A 24,242-nucleotide genomic window follows, 5' to 3' on the forward strand; every position below is an offset into this window, starting at 1 on the left:
CGTCCATGAGACAAAGGGCAAGCTGGAGAGCTTTTTGATCATCAGACCAGCCACTTACACGAGCTAACAATTTAAATTGAGCATGAAAAGCATCCCAGTCTGATTTTTCCGGCGTATTAAGGAGTTTTTACTGTCAGCCCTCGGGCGCTGCCATCTTTGTTTACATTCTGGTCAGAAACGTTGCCTGACGTCATCAGTACGGAAAACACTCTAACCTTTCCAACCCCACCAGCAGGGCTCTTCACAGAACTCTGTGAACAACAAACCAGAGACAAAGGAAGTGTGTGTGACAGAGGAATTCTGAGGCCGGGTACTTTTGACACTGAAGAAGACGACTTTAGTGGTTTTAGAGAATTCAAGGAAAAGATGAAAATAGTGATCAACGACTTTTCCTGGTGGGCTACTGTATCTTATTTTACTTACCAGACATGTTACAGGTGCTGTTGAAGGGAAAAGAAACATTTATGATACATATTTAATTAGAGGTTAAACAAATGTTCCTGTGTAACATCTTTCTGTGTAAATATCTCATTACAAATTGACACTTGTGGCTTATGCACAAGTACAGCCCATATATGCATTTTTTTTTCTTTTCAAATTTAGAGGCTGCAGCTTATATTCGGGTGTTCTCATAGTAGGAAAATTAAGGTAGCATAAGAAAGGAACTAAACACAAAAAAGTGGATTTGCTTATGCAGCTTGGAATTAAAAACAAAAACTTGTATAGTTTGCTTTGTTCCAATAACAGGTAAATGTCTATACAGAAACAAAACAAGGGAAGGTAGGGTAAATTATAGTAAAGTATAATATGGGAAAATTTGTGGAGAAATCAAAAGTTAATGTCCTAAAATGAAAACTCATGGAACAAGAGTCCATGCAAAAATATTTGGCTACATTATATTTGACATTGTAGTGACTCTATGGTACTGATTAGAGGGAGATTGACACTGCTAATACTCTTTTTACTTTTTCCATTTATCTTCTTTCATTCTTTCATTCATTTAATTCATTGCAGGTGTCTTTTATACATGTAACAAGTTTGAACTGGTGCAGTTAATACAGGTAATGACCGCTACATACTTTGCAAGTGGGAAAAGCTGAAGAATCCTCAGTGTATCAAATACTGGTTTTCCCCACTGTATATAACTGAAATGTTAGTTCTGTTGTTTAGCAGAATAACATTACTAAGAATAAAAAAGGGGAGGTATTCTGGGCATATCCATTTGGTAGGAGACCACGGGGAAGACCCAGGACATTCTGGAGAGCCTATGTCTCCAGGCTGGCGTGGGTACTCCTTAGGGTCCCCCCAGAGGAGCTTGACCATGTGGTGGGGGAGAGGGAGGTCTGGGCCTCACTGCTGCGGTAGCTGCCCCCATGACCAACCTCCGGATAAGCAGGAGAAGATGGATGGATGGATGGATGGATGGATGGATGGATGGATGGATGGATGGATGGATGGATGGATGGATGGATAACAAAACACCTGGGGGGAACTTTGCCAACTGAGAAAAGGAGCCGGACACCCCACTGCGCGTATCCCAGAGGAGCATATGGCAGAGCACCCGATGGGGGAGGGAAGCTGGCGCGAAGGTGAGAGAGTGGACTGAGAGATGCAAGCCCTTCCTGCCCTACCCATCATGGGGAATGTGAGGTCACTTGCCAACAAATCCAACAAACTGGCAGCCCTCGTGGACAGTCGGCATGTCTACAAGGAATATAGCATGCTATGCTTTACCCTGACTTTGCTACAGGTGAAAATACTGGACAGCGCCATTGAGCTGCCCAGCCTCATGCTGATAGGCATAGGCCAGGGGAGGCAGAGCGATAAGAAGACAGGAGGAGGGCTTGCCATCTGCTTTAACAAGAAATGGTGCAACGCCAGTCATATCACTGTTAAGGTCTCTGCACGCCCTGATGTGGAACTAATGGCAGTAGGACATGAGTTTTCACACTCCATCCCGCTGCTCGTCTACATTCCTTGGTCTGCAGCCAAAGCCTGCAGCAGTGACATCATCCACTCAGGGATCGCAGACCTACAGACGTGCCGCTCCAGCACTCTCATTCTGATCAGCTCGGACTTCAACCGCGACCCCCTAACTCTTGTTCTCACCACCTTCACCCAATATGTAGACTGTGCAACGAGAGGGAATAAAACCCTGGGCCTCCTGTATGCCAACATGAGGGACGCATACAACTCTCTCCCTCCCCCGGGCAACTCGGACCATAACCTGGTACTCCTGGACACTGACTACACACCAATGGCGGAGTGGCAGGTCTGTGAAGATCTGGTCCAACGCCAAAGCCACAGAGGAGGCCTTGCAGGAGTGCTTCGATGTCACTGACTGGAGCTTCTTTCAAAAGGACTTCCGTGACTACATCAAATTCTGCAAGGACAACATAGTCTCATCAAAAAAGGTCTGTTGTTTCCATAACAACAAGCCATGGATCAACAAAGACATCAGAGGCCTTCTTAATAGGAAGACGACAGCCTCCATGGCTAAGAATCACCAGACCCTCAGTGCCAACCAGAAGGAGCTGAGGAGGAAACTGAAGGAGGCAAAACTCAACTGAATGAGGAGAAGGTTGAGGCCAAGATGGAGCAGAGCAAGGTTTGGAGGGAGGTTAGGAAGATGCCAGGCTGTGTGACAACCATACCTCGAGCCAAAGGTGGCCCCCTGAGTTTGCTGTGGAGCTAAATCTTTTCTTCAATAGGTTTGAGACCCCAGTTAGCTCTGGGCTCCCATTCCCTTCCTCCTCATCCCTCACACCTCTGCTGTATACTGTGCACCCCCATCACCACCTTGCCCCCCTCCCACCTCCCCCCCAGCCCACCAGCAGCAGCTTCTAAGGACATCCACTACACAGCCACTACCTGCCCCCCCATCCGCCCATCACCAGTTCCCTTTGACAGTATCCTTCCACATCAGCCCCCCACCCCCCTGAATGCTGAACCAGACACTCCCCTCTACCCTCTCCCCAAATACGGCATCACCCTCACCTCCAGACAGGTGCAGAGAGAGTTCACCAGGTTGAGGCAGAGCAAAGCCAGTGGGCCGGACAAAATCAGCCCCAGGGTCCTCAAGGTGTGTGCTGGGCAGCTTACTGGGGTCTGCTAGCACCTCTTCAACCTCTCTGAGGTTTCCTGACCTCTGGAAGATCTTCTACATTGTCCCAGTACCTAAGAAAGGACGTCCGAGTTCTTTCAATGACTACAGGCGAGTGGCACATGTCATGAAGTCATTCGAGGGGCTTGAACACCCGAAAGGCCAGCTATCTGCTTCCCGGGACCCTCAGCAGTTTGCATGCAGGCAGCACATGGGTGTAGACCACCCCGGTTCAGGACTGAACGCTTTAGATGCTCCTTTGTGCCTGCGGGCATCAAATTGTATAACAGTAGTCTGGATGCCACACAACTCTAACCAGCTTGAAGTGCATCTGTGCTGCCACTACAACGTCACTACTTCACCGCATTCACTACCTACCCATTCACATGTCATGCCCTTACCCTGCTGTCTTTTTTATCCTTGTTGGTCACAGCCCGCACGCATCCTGTCTATTTTGTTTATTTATTTCATTCTCGCTATTGCTATTGTCACTCCATTTACATTGTCGTTTAGTTTTGGTTGTCTATTTTCCACCCTTACTGTTCCATTCTGTGATCCATTCCACCCAAATAGTCATCAACTTTTGTGTCTGATAGAAAACACTGATATGGATGCATATCAAAACATTTTATTAGTAAAAAAATATGCTATGATGATGCTAATTGGGGAGTACACATTTAAAAATGCTGGGGGTTGTTTGGGGCAACAACAAGGCCTTTGATAATTAATCATTAATGTTATATCATAGAATAATTTCGTGATCTCTCTCTGGCATACCCTTATTTTGTAAAACTACGATACATGACATTAAAAGACAAGGTGCACCTTATGTAATCGTTTGAGTCTCCCACATCCCAAGTGTTTGAAACAGAAACACATACTAAACAAATAAAAGCTAATGTCTCAAAATTTACAGTAAGAAGGCAATGCGTTTGAACTATGCAGAAAATCAGTTTCCCATTGGAACACTTTCCATTACAGAGATATGGCTTGTATTGTGTTTCCTGTTGAATGAAAACAAAACGCTTTTGTGAAGATATAGTTATCACAAAGAGATTGAGAACGGCATGTAACAGTATTCTTTGAGGAAGACATGTTGAAAATAAGGACTGCTTTTAACAGATATTATCCCTCAAGCTCAGATATACACTCGCTCTCACACTGTTTCACACAAATACAAACACTCAAATGCAGAGACATAACATTAAGGACATCTAATCAGGAAACCCTTCTTTTTCCTGACAGCTTCCTTTAACGAATATCCGCACTCCTAATTTTCTGTCCAATCATTTCTCTTCTGCCCTATTTTCAGGTAATTAGTAATTATGTGAGACAGTACATACATGAAGGAAATTGCTTTTTGACCACTTTTTTGTCAGGTTAATTCTATATAGAATCACTTAAATCTTGATGAAGATGATAACCCATCTGTGTGCTTTTTTTGCATTTTCATTACCTTGAGACTCCCCATGCAGATTAATCAACTGCTCTATAAAATGACTGAAATGTATTTGACATTGACAGAACCTAGTTAGGTTGGCTCCGCTGCCCCTGTGCTAAGGTAAGCCTAAGGTAAGCCAAGATAACCCCAAAAAATTGAAACATTCTATTTTACATATTTTCTATAAGGAAGCCCAATTCTGCAATAATAGAGGTTAAATTTATCACATGAATATTGATGAATGCAGTCGTGCATCGACAATGGATGCTCACTCACTTCTCTATATTAACAAGTTTCTTCATGTATGACAGACTTGTTTCAAATGTTTGCCACACAAGAGGAGAATTTGTAAAAGTAGGTTGAATAATACGAAAAAAGTAGTGTTTGTTATGAGGGACCTATTGACAAAAATAGCAGCCAAGATGAGAATATTCATGGTTCTTATAGAATACTTTTCCCCCAGTTGTACCATAAAGTGAATACAATCAGAGTTGAAGACATGTATGCAGGGATAAACAATGTATCTTATTGACAGATGGATACATATGTACCCTCTGCCAGGATATTCAGTATGCATGAATTGGTCTTAACTCACACAAAGAAAGACTGATACACCTGTGCAAAGTCTATACTTGTTCTTTTAATAAATAAGCTTGGAATTTCGGTTCATGTAATCTGTTCACGTCAATGAAACTAAATGTATTTGTCAATGTATGTACCTATCTATCAATGTACGTTTCTCTTCATTACTGGAATACATGTACAATATGAAAAGAAGACTATGTTGGCATTTTTTTTGTTGTCCTTTACCAAGATAACACCATGTTCAGGTATAAATGTAATCTGATGAATATTTGTGTTAAATTCCTACTCTAATTACATTACTAAACAGCACTGTAGATATACAGTCTCAAAAATAAAAAAGAATTTAAATTTACAACATATGCCAACAGCTTACAACTGACAAGATGGCAGCTAAAAAGAATTAGCTATATTTTTTGCACAAGACCTAGTACTCAGTGCTCATTTCTGGGGTAGGTCTCATCCTAGATAGATAGATGGATAGATAGAGTTGTCTATGAAGAAGTCTGGAGTGGCTGAAGTAACGAGTAATCGTAATGTATCTCTCTCCGCGCGGTGTAACCCAGTTTCGCCCCGTCGTGAGGTGCAGAGAATATTTTTTGACATCCGACGCGCGCTGCACTCCAGTCCATTCTGCCTCCCGCGCTGAATTTTGGTCCTCCTACTCCTAGTTCTTCCCGCAGTTCGCCGGCCACTTGTTCGTACGCACAGGGAACATCGCTGTACCGCTGCTGAAACCCTCGCGTCTGTATCACCGTCCTCCCGCGTTCCGTCACGGTGTGGCGGTCTGGAATTCTTCTAGCGCTTGGGGATGCGCATCTGAATCGGAGGAGTGGGGGGGGCGGGGGGTTCACGGGGAATATTTGGCTGCACCGTGTCTTTTCCAGCCCTCTGCCCTAAAAAACAAATCCTTATTCGTGCTGAGGGGAGTTCGGCTATTTTGCCTGTCGCGAAATGGCAGGCGCGAAATGCTTTTTGAAAACACTGAGGTAGGAGAAAACATCTTATCATGGCATGTCTGTGTTGATGTGTGCATGAATGTTTATATGCTGTATATGTGTTTGTGTGTGTGTGTGTGTATAAAATATAAAAGAATATAAAATGAATAAATGTGTGTGTGTGTGTGTGTGTGTGCGTGCGTGCGTGCGTGCGTGCGTGCGTGTGTTTTCAGAGGCGTCGGAGTGCACTGTTTGGGGTCCATATCATAACCGATGTCATATCGTTTCTAAAATTATGTTTGACGCACCGTTCGAGAACGTTTCTATACAATGGGGTAAAACAGGCAAAAATTATAGCATTTCTTGTCAATGATACTGTTTGAGTTCATTTAAAAATGAATAAAGTGCATGTGTACCCCCTTTGTTGACTGGTTAAAATGTTGTTCGGTTTGTTTGTAATTGTTTTTTTCTTGTTCCTCTGCATGGAATTGATATATTTTGACTTGAAGGGGCTATAAATGAACATGTCATGGTTTATGTTGCCATTTGGTTGTCGTGACCTGAACCCTGACACTGATGCTCGGTTTATGTAAGCCAAGTGATGCGCAATAAATGAGCCATAAGTGTCAGATGTGTCCCAGATTAGATGCTGTAATCCGGGAATGGGTCCAAATAAATATATCGATCGCTGTAAAACGAACCCCATCAACTCCAAGACACCACCTCCCACAGCCAATTATGGAAAATACACGGGAGGCTGTCTTATAAAAGATATATTTCAGGCGTTAATTGTGACTTCACACCTGCTGAGAGGCCTAGGGCCGGCAGGAGCAGTGAGAGCACTCTCAACCACCCTGTCACCGCTCCTCGATTAAAAGGTCAACATGAAAGATGGAAATAAATGTGAAGCGTATGACGGACAAAACCCATCAGTGTCCCCCCTGAAGATTGTCTTCCTGTCCATTTCATATGAACAGGCAACAAATCTGAATTGTCTCCTTTCGCTGGCTTGTAATTTTGTTGCATCCAACATTCCCCAGTAGTACCATTGCTTTTGTGTGATGTTTGTATCTATGTGTTTTCTGCATGTATGTTTGAGATGTGTACTTTGGATAAATAGAGCCAAGCATCTCACTATACCATTTTTTCAGTATTTTAAGCCAGTCTAATGTCTAATGCAATTATATAGGAAGTGCTCATTATCTGCGAACAGAGACATCAGATCTCTAAGGGCTCCTGGGTGGGAATACTTAACTTTACTTTGAATAACTGCAATGAAGGGTGGAAATAGCCTCCCTTTTAAAATGCATTCTCATTCCTGACAATTCCAAATAAAGTCTCCAATGCAATTTCAGGTGGGTTTCCATTTGGCTTATGATGGGAAAAGCACATTATGAGTGTAAAGATACTGCCTAGAATATCTTTGAAGCTTAATGTTGTCTGTCGTAAGATAGATTTACAAATATTTGATTTGTTTGAAGAAATATTTGATTTGTGCCATTTTCTATCATAGACAGAAATCAGAAGTCATAACCAGGTTTGATTAAAGTTGGTGCAAAAGCGGATTACTGCTGAGTTTTGTCATCACTAAAAATCTTATGAATTTGTGTGCATTCTCAGATAATAGTCCATTCTTTGCCCTTTTGTTCTCAAAGGGTTTACCACTGTGTGTGATCCTCCAAACTCTCACTGGCGTTAGACTGAGACGATGAGAAAGTTATGTTTCAGATGATAAACCACTTTGCTTGGGCTTAAGACTTGTTTGTCTGTTTGTTAAGAAAAATGTTGTGGTTTTCGGAGGGTGTGCCTGACCCAAATGCAAAGACACTCAGGAGGTGTTCGAGGCATTTATTTACTAAGAGATGAATGGAGGGCTGTGCTCGGTCTGGGCTATTATTGTAGCCACAGGAGTCTCAAGAACTTGCAATGACGGACGAGGCGTAGGTCTCTGGACTTGGGAATGAGGAAAGTTGAGGTGTCAAACTCGAATGAGGTACTTGCAAGGAAACCAGTGAGACATAGATCTCCTGGACTCAGGAACAAAGAGATGATGGATCTTACTGAGGAGCTGAAGATCCCAAAAGGAAAAGATGACTGGAATTGTGACTATATGTCCATGTGGAGGTAGCTACTATAGTTTAACGCTCTGGCACTGAAGGGCTGGCAACAGGCTCCCCAATTGCTGTGACCATTCTCCACACTGACTGGGCAGAGTAGAACCATGCCTGCTATCCTTTCCCCCTGCAGTCATGCAAGAGCTCCTTGAATTTGGCGCTCAAATGCCTGCTCACAACCCTCTTCCCATGGGACTCCAAGTTCAATGAGGATGATCTTCTTTTCCTCTTCAGACCACAGTACTGCATCTGGCCTCTGGGTTGTCTGGACAACCTGGGGGATCGCAGTCTCTCCCCCCCAGCAGCAGAGTGCTTGTTGTTGTTGTTGTGGTTGGTGGCTTACAAACTTGATTGATGGTATTGCTCTCCCATATGGTTGGCGTTTTTTGCATCGCTCCTGCTCCAGGGTGTCAGCAAGTTGTCATGAGCACCTTATCTTTGCGCCACCTCTATCTTCCTTGGGCAAGTGCTGTTTTACACCCTGACAGGATGTGTGCCATGTTACCCCTCTCCCCGCAGAGCTTGCACGATGGGTCCTCCCTCATGTTGCGCTTGTGCAAATTTGTCAGTCGGGAGTGTATAATACACTGACCTTAGTATGAATGAGATGAGAAAGGCTGCAGTCTCGATAGGTCTCCGCACGTGATCTTCTTCTTGGGTAGGTCCCATTTGGTCCATGCTCCCTGGGATGCTAGCTCCACTGCCCTTGCCCTTCCTCCTCCAGGGTTTGGATCATTGCCCTTTTCTCCTTGGACTCCGCCTTCCTGGTCATGGGAAGTTCCAAGACCCTGTCTTTCTGTGCAGGATATTCCAATGATGTTACATAGCGTCAACATACTTTCAGTTTGTGCTACAGATGAGTCAGCTGCCCACTTATGTCCTGATCTTGTGAGGACGCCTGCTTGTCTGACTTGTTCACCCTGGGAGTCTCTGTAAGTCATTATGACTCTGCACTTTGCTACCCTAAGTTCCTCCACCACAGATGACAGAGGAAGTTGGAGCTGCCCTAATCTTATCTAGAAGCCTACTGAAGTGAAGCTTGGAGGGATTCCTAGCCAACTTCGAAGGTACTTGTTGATCTTCCTCTCCACTTCTTCAACACTTGTCATAGGAACTTCATACACTGTTAACAGGCACATGAGCCTTGGCAGCAATCCATGTAGGTAAAGCCATGCTTTGAACTTCCGAGAGCCCTGATTTTTCAATCCTCCTCAGCCATTCCTCCGTCAGCTTTTCTGTGCTGCTGATGTTGTTCCTGTCAGCATGCGAGTCATCAAACCACTTCCCGAGACACTTGATTGGATTTTCCTTTATCAATGGAATCACTTCCCTTGCACATGCAGCGTGACCCAGTTCAACAGTTTACCTTTCCTGATCACCATGCACCTGTATTTCTTTGATTGATTCTACTGCATAGTGGCCGATGCATCTAAGTGCCAATTTTCTAGAGATCAACTTCAAGGGGATGTTGCAAAATGAGAGCCAAACCTTCTGCCCAGGTGAAAAGATGGGTACAAGAATCCACTTGCGGTCAGCAAAGTGGCGGTTGTGTTCAGAGGTGCGTTGTAGTTTAATTAAATTAAAGTCAAATTAAATCTTGACGTCATCATGGGGAAAGCAATGTGGTAAACAATTGAAGGCCAAGGTGTAAGAGAAACCCCCCACAACAGCCTATCTCTCCTTAGAATTTCTCCACAATGGGTAAGCTAACATCGCAGGAGATGGAGAGGGCCTGGGAGAATGGTGGAGCAGAAGGGACCTCTATAGGAGGGCCAGATGGATTGAAGACTTAGTGAGCTGATCCAAACACTGGTTGGAGGTACCCTCTTGCTCACTGAAAGACATAAGAACAGCCTCATGAGAGTGGACTGGAGAACTCTGTTCAGATAAAGTTCTCCTGAGAGTGGCCGTTGGGTCAGGATGGCCAGAGCGTACTGCCATGGTTTTCGGAGGGTGTGACTGACCCAAATGCAAAAACACACAGGAGGTAAGGCATTAGAGGTGTTTATTTTTCAAGGAGATGAATGGCAGGCTGTGGTGGGTCCAGGTTGTTTCTGGTACCACAGGAGTCTCAAGAACTTGCAAGGAAGGACCAGGCATAGGTATCTGGACTTAGGAATGAGGAAAGCTTAGGTGTCAAACTCTGGAACAAGGAGCTTGCAAGGAAAGCTGTAATTGTGGCTATGCATCCATATGGCAGTAGCCGCTGTGGTTTAACACTCAGGCACCTTTGGTGCTTCAAACAGGCTCCTGTCAAGCTTAGCCTGACTAGAGCTGATGAGCTGCATGTGTGCATTGCACCCCAGCTGGAATCCATTCTCCTCCTCAATCAGGCTCACTGGTGAAGAACTGAGGTGAAAGGAGCTGCAAACATACAACAAAAAACATACACACATACATATCCCTAAGGAATGAACAGATCGAAACGTTTAGGTTTTTCAACTCCTTAAAGGTATCTGATGCTCAGAAGGCGCTTTGGTTAATCACTTGAATTACAATTGACCTTAGATAGCTTAGTGTATACATCCATACATACATATCAGAATGTCAGAGCTAAAAGCATTAAAAGGAAAAGTATTCATACTATCTTTATAAATGTAAAAATTATGAATGAACTTTGTATGTAACTTAAACAAATCTTTCTATCCTATAGTTTATTCATGTGAAGAAAATTAAAAAATGAGGTACCAAGCCTTTGACAAGAACCTCTTCTGATAAATTCAACTCTGCCCTTTTTGTCTTGCAGTAACTTTCAGCTTCCTGCAATGTTTGAAGGCTCAGAGGCATTGGAAGTGGAGGGAGGCAGCACAGAGAGTCGAACCGCCTCATCCATTAGTGCTTGTAAGAAGGTAATAAGTGCTGTTGGGATTGATCTACCTGCTTCTCCTTTTTTCAGCTTCATATGTCCAACTTTTTCTCATATCTGTCTCTCTAACTAGTTAATTTGTTTGCTTTCAGTGGTCACTGAAGATCAGGCTAAAGTAGCCTTTCAATACCACCACAAACATTTCTTGAAACAAGTGGAGACATTTCACTTTTTTTTTTCCACAACAATGTTTCACCATAACACAACAAGCTCCAACAACTTAAAATCACCAAACTACTTTTCAAAACAAACACACCTGCACATGCACACAAACAGACACACACACACAAGGGAAAAACAATGTTCAGAAACCAACATATCTCAAACCACAACATTTTGGCTTTTGTGTCTTGAGAGCTATACTTTTTTTTTTTTTTTTTTAAAGAATGTATTTACCAAACTGCTAAATTGCCCTTTGAGATATTCTATTTTTGGTGACTTTTTCAAGTGTTTACTTGAAATGTTTAATTTTTTTATGAATTGTTTTTGTGTTTTAACCTTCAAGGACTTCTTCAGTCATTCTGTAAGATACTTTAATATGCTCATCCTGGTTCTTCTGACAGTTGAGGAGTACATTAAGAGAAACAGTCATGTTTTTAGCGCAACTCTGTAGGTTTACCCTCTCCCACTGCCAGATATAAGTGGGGAAATAGCTTGGATCTGTGGGCAGACTGATTGCATTTCCTATCAAAGTGTATGAGTGTCCTGGAGGAATTGCGGGCTACTAATCATCCAAGTGATAATTCCACTGAAATGTCTAGCAGATATATGGGGTGATGTATAGCCTATAATTACACATAAGTATTTGCTAACCTGAATGAGCAACCCTTGTATATCAGTTCAGCAGTATATGTCACTTATGTTAACCTGCATGTGGTCAATTCCTGAGCACAGGCATTAGGAGACATGATTTTTCTCTCAATATGCAGTGACAATAACATCTACACGTAAGCAGTCACTTAAATTCATACGATCTGCATCAAGATGTTCCATAAAATCTGTTATTTATTTATTGGTTGGTTATTTTTTTACTCATTTATCTAATATTCTATTACCTAATATTTTATCTAATATTCTTCTTGTAAGTCGCTTTGAATAAAAGTGTCTGCCAAATGACTGTAATGTAATGTCTATCAGCATTTTTTCCTCCTTTCTCATTAGCTTAGAGTTTTCATTGTCAAACTATAGAATCAATAATGTGACAAATGAGTTTATCATTATAGTGGAAAAGTCAGTTCCCTAGGACAAAAGCGGCTTTGCAGACTCAAAGGCTCCATTAAAAATGACAATATGAGGTGATGAGAATTGTCACATGTATAGTGTGCATTGTATGGTTAGCTAACAGATTATTGATTGTATACCAGAAAAAATAGTCCTGGAAAAAGGTCAATTGATCCTACTGTCTTGAATGGGAAACAATGTCTGAGAGATAAAAGGGGGTGTATGCCGTCAAATGGTACCAACCTGTATGTGGAGTTATCAGAGTAGTTGTGTTGCACCTGAGCTGATTTTTCTTTGCATTGCAGGTTCTGTCCAGTAGCACTGTGTTGGACTCATCAGACTATTGGCAAAGGAATGGCAAATCTCTGTGTAGACTAGGGCTCCTCGATGATTACACCAAGGCCAGTTGCAATATGGTGAGTGGCATATTTAAGATGATTTAATATACAGAACCTTTGCAGAGAATAAATTGGAAGAGTCATCTTGTGTTGAGTCTTGAAACTATTTGTTTATTGCATCAGAAAATAGTACTAAAAAAAAACTCAAAATTTAAGGACAGGCCACTGGGCATGAAGATAGTGTAGAAATATGCAAAATACAAAAGAATATTCTTTGCTTCATTCATGCATACATTACTTCATTACTTGACTGTTAATTGTAATATTTTTCTTGAGTCAGATCTGTTGTGTAGGACGAGGTGTTGATATCCCTTGATGAAAGCATACCTAAGGTACCGATGAGACTCTGTGGGGTTTCAAGTGAGCGATGGCCTCCTTTGGGTCGTCAAGTGAGCGCCCTCCTTCATGGATGTTTCGCTGATTGGCCCACGACATCTCCAGAGGGTTCAGCAGTGAATCCCAGCGTCCCAGGTTCACTCCCTAGATGCCATCAGCTCACTTGAAGGCCCACGTTGGATCTCTTCTCTTCAGCCACAGCCACTGGCTCCCATTTTCAGCAGCCCTGGAGAAGTCCTTGACTGCCTGTGGGCACGTCCTTTAACTTCCATCTCCCTGAGTAGCCTAGATGTTGACGTGGCTATGAAACCTCTGCAGGGTACTTCCACTGGACGAACCTTCACTTTCCAGCCTTGTCGCCGAGCATCTGTGACAAGTTCATCATATCTCAGCTTCTTTCGTTCATAGACCTCCTCCACTGCATCCTCCCAGGGCACCGTGAGCTCTATGATGTAGGTGAGCCTGAGAGATGATGACCACAGAACGAGGTCTGGTCGCAGGTTGGTGGATGCGATCTCAGCTGGGAAGCAAAGTTTCTTGTCCAGGTCCGCTAGCAGCTTCCAGTCCGGTGCACTGGCCAGTGGCCCAAGGTCAGTTCTCACGGGGGCAAAGCTGGCTTGCCCCTCCCGTACAAATGGAGTTGTGTGCCAACGGGACGGCTGGGGAGGAAGGGCGTTCACGCTTGTCCGGCGAGTTTCCAGCACCGCTGCAAGACATTTTAGTACCTGGTTGTGTCGCCAGGTATAACGGCCTTGGGTGAGGCTGGTCTTGCATCCCACTAGGATGTGCTTCAATGTTGCTGGCCTTGAGCATGTAGGGCATGTAGGGTCTTGGCCATACCACTGGTTTAGATTTGTAGGAGAAGGCAGACATCATAGGCTGCCCTGATGGTAAAGCTCGCCCTGAAGGCCTCCATCTCCCACAGATCTTTCCAGATCTTCTGCTTCTCAACTCCCTCCCTTGTCATCCACTGCCCTTGCTTCGCCTGTGACACAGCTTGTGCGCGCCTTCCTGCTTCCTCTTCCCGGCGAACTTCCTGGACTACCGGCTTGCGTCTCTGGGCTGGATTGGCCTTGCTCCAGGCTGGTGTACTGGCCTCGAGCCCAAGTCCACTCCTCCCCTCCTGAACCCGGCCCACGATGTCCCAGGCTGCCTTTGTCTGTTCAGTTGCAGCCAGCGGGGTCCATTTCCTCCCAGTTGCCAGGATGGGGGGCGCTTGAGCTACGAATGGGTCGCTTGAATCCAATAGCATCATCTCCAATCTGACTTTGGCCCAACAGACTGAGAGCCCAATACTGCTGAAGCACCTGGAAAGGACAAGCCACTTCCTTGCATATGAGTTGACCAGTCTCTCCAGCTTTTCTACCTTTGAGAGTTGAACTTCTTAGTGGGTTAGTGGCCACAGGAGGTGTGGGAGTAGGCCATACTGCAAGCACCAGAGCTTTAGCTTGCCCGGAAGCAGGGTTCTGTCAATGTTCTCCAGGCTGCTGGCAACCTCCTTCCTGAGCTGCTCTATTTGCTCTTTGTCCTTGAGGGAGGCATCATACCAGTGACCTAGGCTCTTCACAGGCTTCTCCAAAACCATTGAAATATGTTCCTCATCAATGTAGAAGCGGTGGTCTAACCGTTTCCCCCTCACAATGGAAATGCTTCTGGACTTGTTGGGCTTGATCTTGCCAGCTTGCGAGCCAGCTTGATGTTATCTTGGAGCTTGCCTATTAGCTGTACTGTACAAGCCTTGGTTGTGGTGAGTGTTCTGAGGTCATCCATGTAGGCTCTGACTGGTGGCAGCCTCAGTCCGGGTCTTTTTTGCCGTCCGCCAACCACCCATCGCGAAGCCTGTATGATGACCTCCATGGCCAAGGTGAAGCCCAAGGGGGAGATGGTGCAGCCAGCCATGATCCCCACCTCTGGCTGTTGCTATGCTGTGGTGTACTCTGCAGTTGTCACACAGAGCTGAATGTCTTGGAAGTAGGCCTTGATAAGGGTTGTGAGAGCTGGTGGGACGCTGAAGTAGTTGAAGGCTGTCTACAGGAGGTTGTGAGGGACTGAGCCAAAGGCGTTTGCAAGATCCAGAGACACCACATGAAGATCTGTTCCTTCTTTCTTTCTTGGCAGCCTGGATCTGATGCCAGTTGACACTAGCATGTTCCACACACCCGGAGAAGCCGGAGATGCCTGCTTTCTGAATTGATGTGTCAATCAGGTTGTTTTCCTTCAGGAATCCTGCCAGTCTTTGAGCGACCACGCTGAAGAAGCTTTTCCCCTCCACATTTAGAAGGCTGATCTGGCGAAATTGGCTGATTTCTAATGAATCCTTCTGTCAGGGTCTGACACGGCTGGATCAAATTGGCAATCTGCGCCAGCTGCCGCTAATTACCCGGCCCATAAAAAGGAGCGGCACGCTCTGCTCGGGGCCGGGTAATTCGCGAGGGATCGAGAAGGCTCGAAGGAAGGATCGACTGGAGGTCCCAGGGCTGAAGGATTGTGGGGCCCTTCCCTGTAACCCTGCCTGGGGCCCTTCCCTGTAACCCTGCCTGGGGCCCTTCCCTGTAACTCTGCCTTGGACCCTTCCTGCAACCCTGCCTCTGCGACACCCTGTCTGCCTGAGACACCCTGCCTACCTAAATAAAAGAGCTCCAACCCAGATTTCAGCCTAGGTGGTGTGGTTCCGAGTCCGCCTCCAGCGACCCATGACACCTTCTCCTTGGGGATAGGGATCACTCCAGCCCTCTGCCAGGACGTCGGTATTTCCTTCTTTTGCCACATCACTCATCAGCCTCCAGAGAAATCCCAGGACATCTGGTGCGTTTTTATAGAGCCTGTATGGTATTCCGTTGGGGCCTGGGGCCGACGCGGCTCTTGCTCTACGCACAATTCTGTCCACCTCACTCCATCTGGGTGGGCTAATGTCTAGCTCGTACTGTGGTGGGTTGACTGGTGGCATGTCAGTTGGGAGGGGAACCTCTTCATGGTGGCGGTCATCTGTGCAGGTCTTTTCCAGATGTTTTTCCAGGTCAGCCTTTGACACTGAGAGACTTCCACTCTTCTCCTTTGTAAAGAGAGTCTTCACAAAGTGGAAGGGGTCTTTGTAGAAGCGTGCTCTTGTTTGCTCCTTCCTTCTGCGCTTCTTGCGGCGGTTTTCAGCTCCCCTCAGTGTTGTAAGCCTACTCTGAATTTCTTCCTACAGCAGGTTTATTCCCTCCATCTCCTCCTCTGTGGCTTTCCGCCATTGCTTCTTCAGCTGACTCCTCTCCTTGACTAGGCGGTCTATTTCTGTCTGCCTTCTGGACTTGGTAGGAACTGCTGTTTGATCGCTTGCTTTCGACCAAACCGTTCCGCTCCATAGGCATAGATCAGCCCGCCCATTCTCCCCAACTTCTTCATGGTGTTGCTCTTGATCCCCTCTAGGATATTGCGGAGATCAGTGTCGATCTCCTTCCACAGCGATTTGTTGCAGGACTTTGGCCACTTGACTAATGGCCTTCGCCCCGGGAGTTTCTTCTCTGCTGATGGACGTGCTGTGTTGGATTCCGGTTCCTCTCTTGCGCCTAGCTCTTCCTCCTCTGGGACAGGTGCATTGATGTCCTGCAGACTGTGGTGTGTGTGTGTGTCCTGCTGCTGGACTTCAGTCGACTGACTCGGCCTGCTTCTCAAAAAGTAGCTGTTGATGCGACATCCCTGTTGACCCTTCTTTAAGCACCCTTTCTTGCCCTGGTGTATCTTCAGGCCGAGGGTGGAGGTAACCTTTGTCCAGCCACATACGCAGTTCTGGAGCCTGTGTCCTGCTGTAGCTGGCGGAGCCCCTGGTATGCTGATCATCAAACTCGTTGTCTGTTCCGTTCCTGTGTCTGTTACCGTGTTATCTGCCGATGCTATCTTACGCTCTCGGAGTACTTTCTTTCGTATCACTTTTCATAGCAAGTTATGGGTGGGACCCATACAGCAGTTGTGCTGGGTCTCGCCGACCACGGGTAGCTATTCCATGATGGCCGCTTTGGGGTCTGTTCCCTCCTGTCCGCTGTCTTTCTATGCTGTCGCAAGGTCTTTCCCTTGTTGTCAGCTGCACTTTCACAGCAGTCACTGGTTAACCAGATGATCAGATCTGTTGTACATATACTGTGTATTTTTTTCATTGTACATTCGTAAGCTGACTACCAATTTCCCAGGTCCAAGTGATTATGAAAAAACAAGGTTCTCATTTGTTACACAACCAAAAAATACACAAATGAATGAATAAATACTGAAAACAGGAAAAGTGGTTTTTGAGTTTAAATTCAGAGCCTAAAAGCCAAAAATGTTGATTTGTATATTTACACACTGCACCCTAAGCCCTAAGTGAGTTTGAATGGTCCCTACAGACATTCTGCCCACAGGGACATTCTGAAAAAGCAAGTGAGAATCTGTGTCTATACAGTTTGATGTGTATAGGTGCCACCACTGCCGGTATCATGAGTTAATGGTGTTAATACTGTTGTAGGATGTCAACAGTAGAGTTTACAAGTCAATAACAAAATATGAGTAGAAAGTCTTACTTACTTTGTGCTTATTAGTAGCCTTGGTGCAGAATAGAACCAGTTTCCACACAAAAGTGATATGGCATTTTTTTCATGTCTGCCTAAAAGTAATACGTCAAGTGTTATCACATAGGTGACTCAAATACATACTTGTCTCATTCATATTGTACTTTATACCAGTACAACAGGTCCTCCTCAGGCACCCTCCATTACTCCCTCTCCCACTAAGAAAACAAAAAACTCCTACATCAGGGTGCTCTTTGTAGACTAAAGCTCCACCTTCAACATGATCATCCCCCACAAACTCACACACAAAATGTCAACACTCCTGTACCCACCCTCTGACTGGCTCCTTGACTTCCTGACTAATAGACCCCATCCAGCTTCTCTCTGTACTGCCTCTTGGCTGTTCTGATGGCTTTCTTCATTCTATACTTCTTTGTACCCCGTGCTATTGTCAGACTTAAATGCATGAGAGCAGGCCCGCAGCATTTGGCATACCTGACTGTTCAGCCAAGGTTTCTGGTTGGGGAACTTCCTGACTCATATGATGGGCACAATGTTGTCAACACAAGTGCTGATGTACCCAGTAACATACTCAGCGTACCCCTATACACTGACAGAAGAGTCCTCCTGTCTGGCTGCTGTCTGGAACACATCAGTCTGTTTTAGAAAAACAGTCCTTCATGATGTCCTTTGAGTCCGGGGTCCAGAGGTTGATTTCTGTGGTTACGGTATAGGTCTGTTTCAGGCTCTGTCTGTAGGCATGGTACAGAAACAGAGAGATATGGTCTGACTGTCCAAAGCGGGGGCGGGTTGTGGCCATGTATACGCCATGGATGTTGCTGTACAGGGTGCAGGGTACAGGGTCCAGGGTGCTTTTGTCCCGGGTGAGATTGTCCAGATGTTGGTGGTGCATGGGGTGTATGGTCCGCAAGCTGCACTGGTTGAAGTTGCCAGCTACGATCACAACGGCATCAGGGTGCGCCACCTTCAGCCCCCTTATGACGTCATGGTGCGTCACAAACACACACACCTCCCCCTCTAGTCTTACTGGAGACTGCGGTCCAGTCCCGTCAGTGTAGTGGGTCTGCAACAGGAGATAGAGGATTTCTTTTGAAACTGGATAATTGTGAAGCATTTGAAGCAGGAAGGGAATTCGCACAACTCTATCTGACCTATCTATAATCCGCATGAAGATGGGATAACTGCAGACCTTCTAACAAGACGATGACACACTTCCACTTCTTAAGAGCTGGTACATATTCTCTTCTTAGATCCTGAATGAATGATGGTAAGGTGTCTGTTGGAAGGGTTGGGGAAGGAGTGGGTTGTGTGGAAGTTTGACTGGAGTCAGAGTTATAGCTAGTGATCGGTATGAATGTGTTCTCGAATCTACAATAGAAGTCATTCAGCTTGCTGACCAGTTGACGACTTAAAGTAGTAGGGGGTGGTAGTCTACTTAACTGGTTATGTCTTATAGTCCTCTCAACTGTGACACAGGGTCATTGGGTGAAAACCTGTCTTTCAGCTTTTCAGTGTTGCACCTCTATGCTACTTTGATCTCCTTTGTAAGTTGGTTTATGGACAACCTATATAGGACACAGTCCCTGCCTCTCCCTAGCCTGGCAAATCTGTCTGAATTTTGAGTTGAAACAGGGTTTATTGCTCTGTGTGCAGAAGGTCTTGCTTCACAAAAGCTGTTGTAAGATGTCACAGTATTGGTGACTTCCTCCAGGTCAGTGCAGTCAAAGCAGGCCTATTGTTACACATTTACCTCACTGATCCGTTTTCTCACATTCTTCATCACAAACTAAGAATATTTTAATTTTGGCCATTGAGTTGGGAGAAGATGAACCATGCAGTGATCGGGTAGTCCCAGTCATGGGGGATCAAGCAATAGGCATTGTTTAAAATGATGTAGCCGTGGTCTAGGGTGTTTCTGTCTGTGCTTTGATGCTTAACATGCAGTCTGTGCTTTGGAAGTTTGTTGCTGTTAGCTCAAAGTCCCAAAGAATAATGAGTAGGTATTATGGATGTTTCTGCTCCCTTATCTGGTTAGCCAGGTGTTGCCTCACTAAAACACACCTGAGGGGTGGCGTAAACACCAGCCAGGATTAATGAGGAGAACTCGCACAGTGAATAAAACACATGGAGTTAATGAATTTGGCCTCCAAGTGCAGACTGCATGATGTCTTCAATACTGTGACATGTGTGCACCAACCTTCATTGATATCAATGCAGATTTCACCTCCCCTCTTCCCCTGCCAGCCCGGTGCTGTGTTCTGCACAGGAAAGTTGAGAGCTTGGCAGATGTGATCGTTGAGCCATTAATCAAAGCACACAAAAAAAAAACCTCCATCTTGTTGAGAAGAAAACGTATATTCCAAATGTCTTGATTGGACTGCAGTGTAGAATCCCCCATGCCACAGAGATGGCATTACAGAGATCTGTTACTCCCCTAACCAGATCTTGAAAACTTAAAAGTTTGAAGAAAAACAACAAAGAATCAGTAGCTGACTGATTGAAGTTCAAAAGTTCCTCTCCGGTGTACTGGATGAGGGAGGGACACACTAACAAAAAAGAAAAAAACAAAGAAAGTTCAACAGAGCAGTGGCATTGACAGCACAATCTTTGAATGTAAATAATTCTGTTGCTGGTGGTTGAAATTTCCTCTCTGTGGGATGATTAAAGCAATATTCTCTATATTTATAAAAATATGACAATAAATGCAGACCTTTATGTTTACTGAAGGGGGTGGCATGGCGCAGGAGGTAGAGCAATCATCTTCAGGACCAAACATTTCTGGTTCGATTCCCGGCTCTTCCTGGTGTGTCAAAGTGTTGTTGAGCAAGACATTGAACTCCTAACTGCTCTCCTGGCACTGATGGACAGCAGCCAACTACTCATGGTTCATGAGTAACCCTAACCCAACAGTAGGCATGTTTCATGTTTTTTTCATGTAATGCTAGTCAGGGAGATTTATCAGGCAGTAACACTCTCCATTGTGTATCATAATTTTTCTTTTATTAAAAACAATCTTGAACAGGGGTGGGCAAACTATGGCCTGTGTGCCACATCCAGCCCGCCAATGATTAGTACAGAATTCATACTTGACATGAATGGTTGAATTATTGGATCAGTGAATGTGGGTGCTCAAACAGGAGTTGGTTTTTTTTTGAGCTCATTGAGAACACTTAAGAATTTTCCTAGGCTGAATGACACTGCTTTGTGATTTAGCCTTTACTGTACACATACTGACACACATGAATGAGCTGGATGTGAAGCTGCGAGGGGAAAAACAGGTTCGTGCGTGAAATGCAAGTGAATATCAGAGCCTTCAAAACCAAGCTGGTTTTATTTTTTTCAAAAAAAATTTCAGACGAGTCTGATATGTACTGTTAACGAATGCGTTTTTTATATATTTTCTATATGTATCATATCTTGTGGTGACCAGCCCCGTCTGTCAAATTTTAAGTCAATGTGGCCCTTGAGCCAAAAAGTTTGCCCACCCCTGATCTAGAAAGTGTTTGCAAGTCAATATAACATTTCTAACAAATAAGTCACAGCAGTAAAATAGTGCCAAATATATTCCCTGAGAATCCATCTTTTTTTCTGTTCTCCTATTCTCCCTAGCTGAGAGCAGTCCATCAATCATTAAACTGACACTTCATACCTAAAGTTTGATTCTTACTTTTGACTTCCAGTGATATGAGATGCGTTCTGACTCACAGCAGGAAGAGCTGGAAGTCAGGCCTACTTTCACATATTAGATCATGTTTATCTAGCATCTTAAGATGCCACGAATTTGTGTTTTGTGGTTAAACTTGATCTACAAAGGATCCAAAAGAATTCAGGATCTCCTTAAATTGCAGACTATTTCAAATATGCCATTGTTTGGTTATTAAGAGCAAGATCCATATCGAGTTTTATCAAACCCTGTGATATCTTGTGATTTTTTTCAGGTTATGTGTAACATCATTCAACATTGATTAAGATCGTTGTTCAATCAAACTGCAGTAGTATGAATAAATGTTGAATAGTCAACCATTGTCAAACCATGTTGTGGCAAGCGGATTAATCCTTTATAACTTATCATAACGTCAATTCATAAGAGACTTGTTATATTCAATTTCAATGTAACTGTGAAAAGAAAGGTGGCTAAATAAAATTCCTTGTGCATCTTTTCAAGGACAGAAAAATACAATGTTACATTTGACATTATAGAAACAGTGTGAAGACACATATTAACAAATCTCGAAATGTGAAAGTATCATAGCTCTAAGATGTGATTCAACACCCACCACAGTCTGTTACAAGCCTGCTGTTAACAAATTTTGATTTAGTTGTCTCAGTCTCTTGATATTCACACTACAGACACTACAGTGAATATCCCTATGTATTATTCATGATGTGAAGAAGGAAAACTGGGACACTATCAACTACTTAATGTTCTCTTTAGCCTGGAGCATCTCACTGCCAAGCATGGGTTCTATATGTGCTATACTGTACATATCTTACACTCTGGGGACTCTTTTTTTTGAGAAGTTCATCCAAAGATAAAATGTAAATATAAATGCTCAACATTGAAGGGAAAACGTGTTTTAGATACCTATATGTATGATCCTGGCAATTTAATCAAGTAGATGTAACATTCTGTGTGTGTGTTTATCTTATATACAGGCCATTCTAGTTTCATAGTTCACATATTTCTTCAGTTCAGTTTTACAATATGTATGTTATTTCCCCTAATGGTGGACGATTTAGTAGTATAATGCAGTTAATTAGTCAAGTCAGATTTAACTTACAGGTCCTTCTCAAAAAATTAGCATATTGTGATAAGGTTCATTATTTTCCATCATGTAATGATAGAAATTAAACTTTCATATATTTTAGATTCATTACAGGCAACTGAAGTAGTTCAAGCCTTTTATTGTTTTAATATTGATGATTTTGGCAAAAAGTAAAGAAAAACCAAAAATCCCCATCTCAAAAAATTAGCCTATGTCATCCCACATAAAAGTGTGTAAAAAAAGTATTTTTCAAACAAAAAAAGTCAACCTTCAAATAATTATGTTCAGTTATGCACTCAATACTTGGTTGGGAATCCTATTGCAGAAATGACTGCTTCAATGTGGTGTGGCATGGAGGCAATCAGCCGGTGGCCCTGCTGAGGTGTTATGGAGGCCCAGGATGCTTCGATAGCGGCCTTAAGCTCATCCACAGTGTTTGGTCTGGTGTCTCTCAACTTCCGCTTCATAATAGCCCACAGATTCTCAATTGGGTTCAGGTCAGGAGAGTTGGCAGGCCAGTTGAGCACAGTAATACAATGGTCAGTAAACCATTTATCAGTGGTTTTGGCACTGTGAGCAGGTGCCAGGTCGTGCTGAAAAATGAAAGCTTCATCTTCATAAAGCATTTCAGCAGATGGAAGCATGAAGTGCTCCAAAATATCCTGATAACTAGCTGCATTGACCCTACCCTTGATAAAACACAATGGACCAACACCAGCAGCTGACATGGCAGCCCCGAGCATCACTGACTGTGGGTACTTAACACTGGACTTCAGGCATTTTGGCATTTCTTTCTCACCAGTCTTCCCCCAGACTCTGGCACCTTGATTTCTGAATGACATGCAAAATTTGCTTTCATTGGAAAAAAGTACTTTGGACCACTGAGCAACAGTCCAGTGTTGCTTCTTTGTAGCCCAGGTCAGGCGTTTCTGCTGCTGTTTTAGGTTCAAAAGTGGCTTGACCTGGGGAGTGCAGCACCTATAGCCCATTTCCTTCACATGCCTGTGCATGGTGGCTCTGGATGTTTCTACTCCAGACTCAGTCCACTGCTTCCACGGCTCCCCCAAGGTCTGGAATCAGCCCCTCTCCACAATCTTCCTCAGGGTCCGGTCACCTCTTCTGGTTGTGCATTGTTTTCTGCCACACTTTTTTCTTCCCACAGAGGTCCCACTGAGGTGCCTTAATACAGCACTCTGGGAACAGCCCATTCGATCAGAGATTTCTTTCTGTGTCTTACCCTCTTGCTTGAGGGTGTCCATTATGGCCTTTTGGACAGCAGTCATGTCGGAAATCTTACCCATGATTGCGGTTTTGAGTAATGAACCGGGCTGGGAGTTTTGAAAAGCCTCAGGAATCTTTTGCAGGTGTTTAGAATTAATTTGTTGATTCAGGTGATTAGGTTAATAGCTTGTTTACTTTTTCATGATGTGCTAATGTTTTGAGATAGGAATATTGGGTTTTCATGAGCTGTATGCCAAAATCATAAGTATTAAAACAATAAAAGGCCTGAAATATTTCAGTTGGTGTGCAATGAATCTAAAATATATGAAAGTTTAATTTTTATCATTACATTATGGAAAATAATGAACTTTATCACAATATGCTATTTTTTTGAGAAGGACCTGTATATAGCGCCAAATCACACACACAGTAATTTTATGACACTACATTATTGCAATCATTATCTTGCACAATGGGCATAAAAAACAAAGGATTAAAGAAAAGTGAACTTTATCACTGAATTTCTTGAAAGCCATTCATTTGCCAGGTGAGCTAATTTTTGAAACATCACAAACTTTTGTCCTCAAATGCATGAATAAATTACCTTGAAACTTGTTGAGCAGTAACAGAAAAATGGAAGGAAATACCGGAAAAGCAGAGAGAAATCATCCATGTATCAACAAGACAAAACAATTAAATATATTCATTACAG

General features: G+C 43.9%; 1 protein-coding gene across 4 annotated transcripts in view; it reads left to right on the forward strand.

The window, feature by feature from the left end:
• Nucleotides 1–24,242, forward strand: part of sphkap (SPHK1 interactor, AKAP domain containing) — a 58,260-nt gene that overhangs the window by 19,819 nt on the left and 14,199 nt on the right. For 2 of the 4 annotated variants that reach the window (XM_086164613.1, XM_086164615.1), the window contains exons 1-3: nt 5,983–6,115; nt 10,925–11,027; nt 12,571–12,681. In XM_086164613.1, the coding sequence (XP_086020739.1) occupies nt 6,081–6,115; nt 10,925–11,027; nt 12,571–12,681 (249 nt within the window). In that variant the 5' untranslated portion in view covers nt 5,983–6,080. Of the gene's footprint in view, nt 1–5,964; nt 6,116–10,924; nt 11,028–12,570; nt 12,682–24,242 lie in introns of those variants that run through there. The other 2 variants (XM_086164616.1, XM_086164614.1) reach the window with 2 other exon arrangements.

Source organism: Fistularia commersonii, chromosome 18 (assembly GCF_037954325.1).
Source record: "Fistularia commersonii isolate RoL2024-O1a breed Wild chromosome 18, RoL_Fcom_v1.0, whole genome shotgun sequence".
Lineage (NCBI taxonomy): Eukaryota > Metazoa > Chordata > Actinopteri > Syngnathiformes > Fistulariidae > Fistularia > Fistularia commersonii.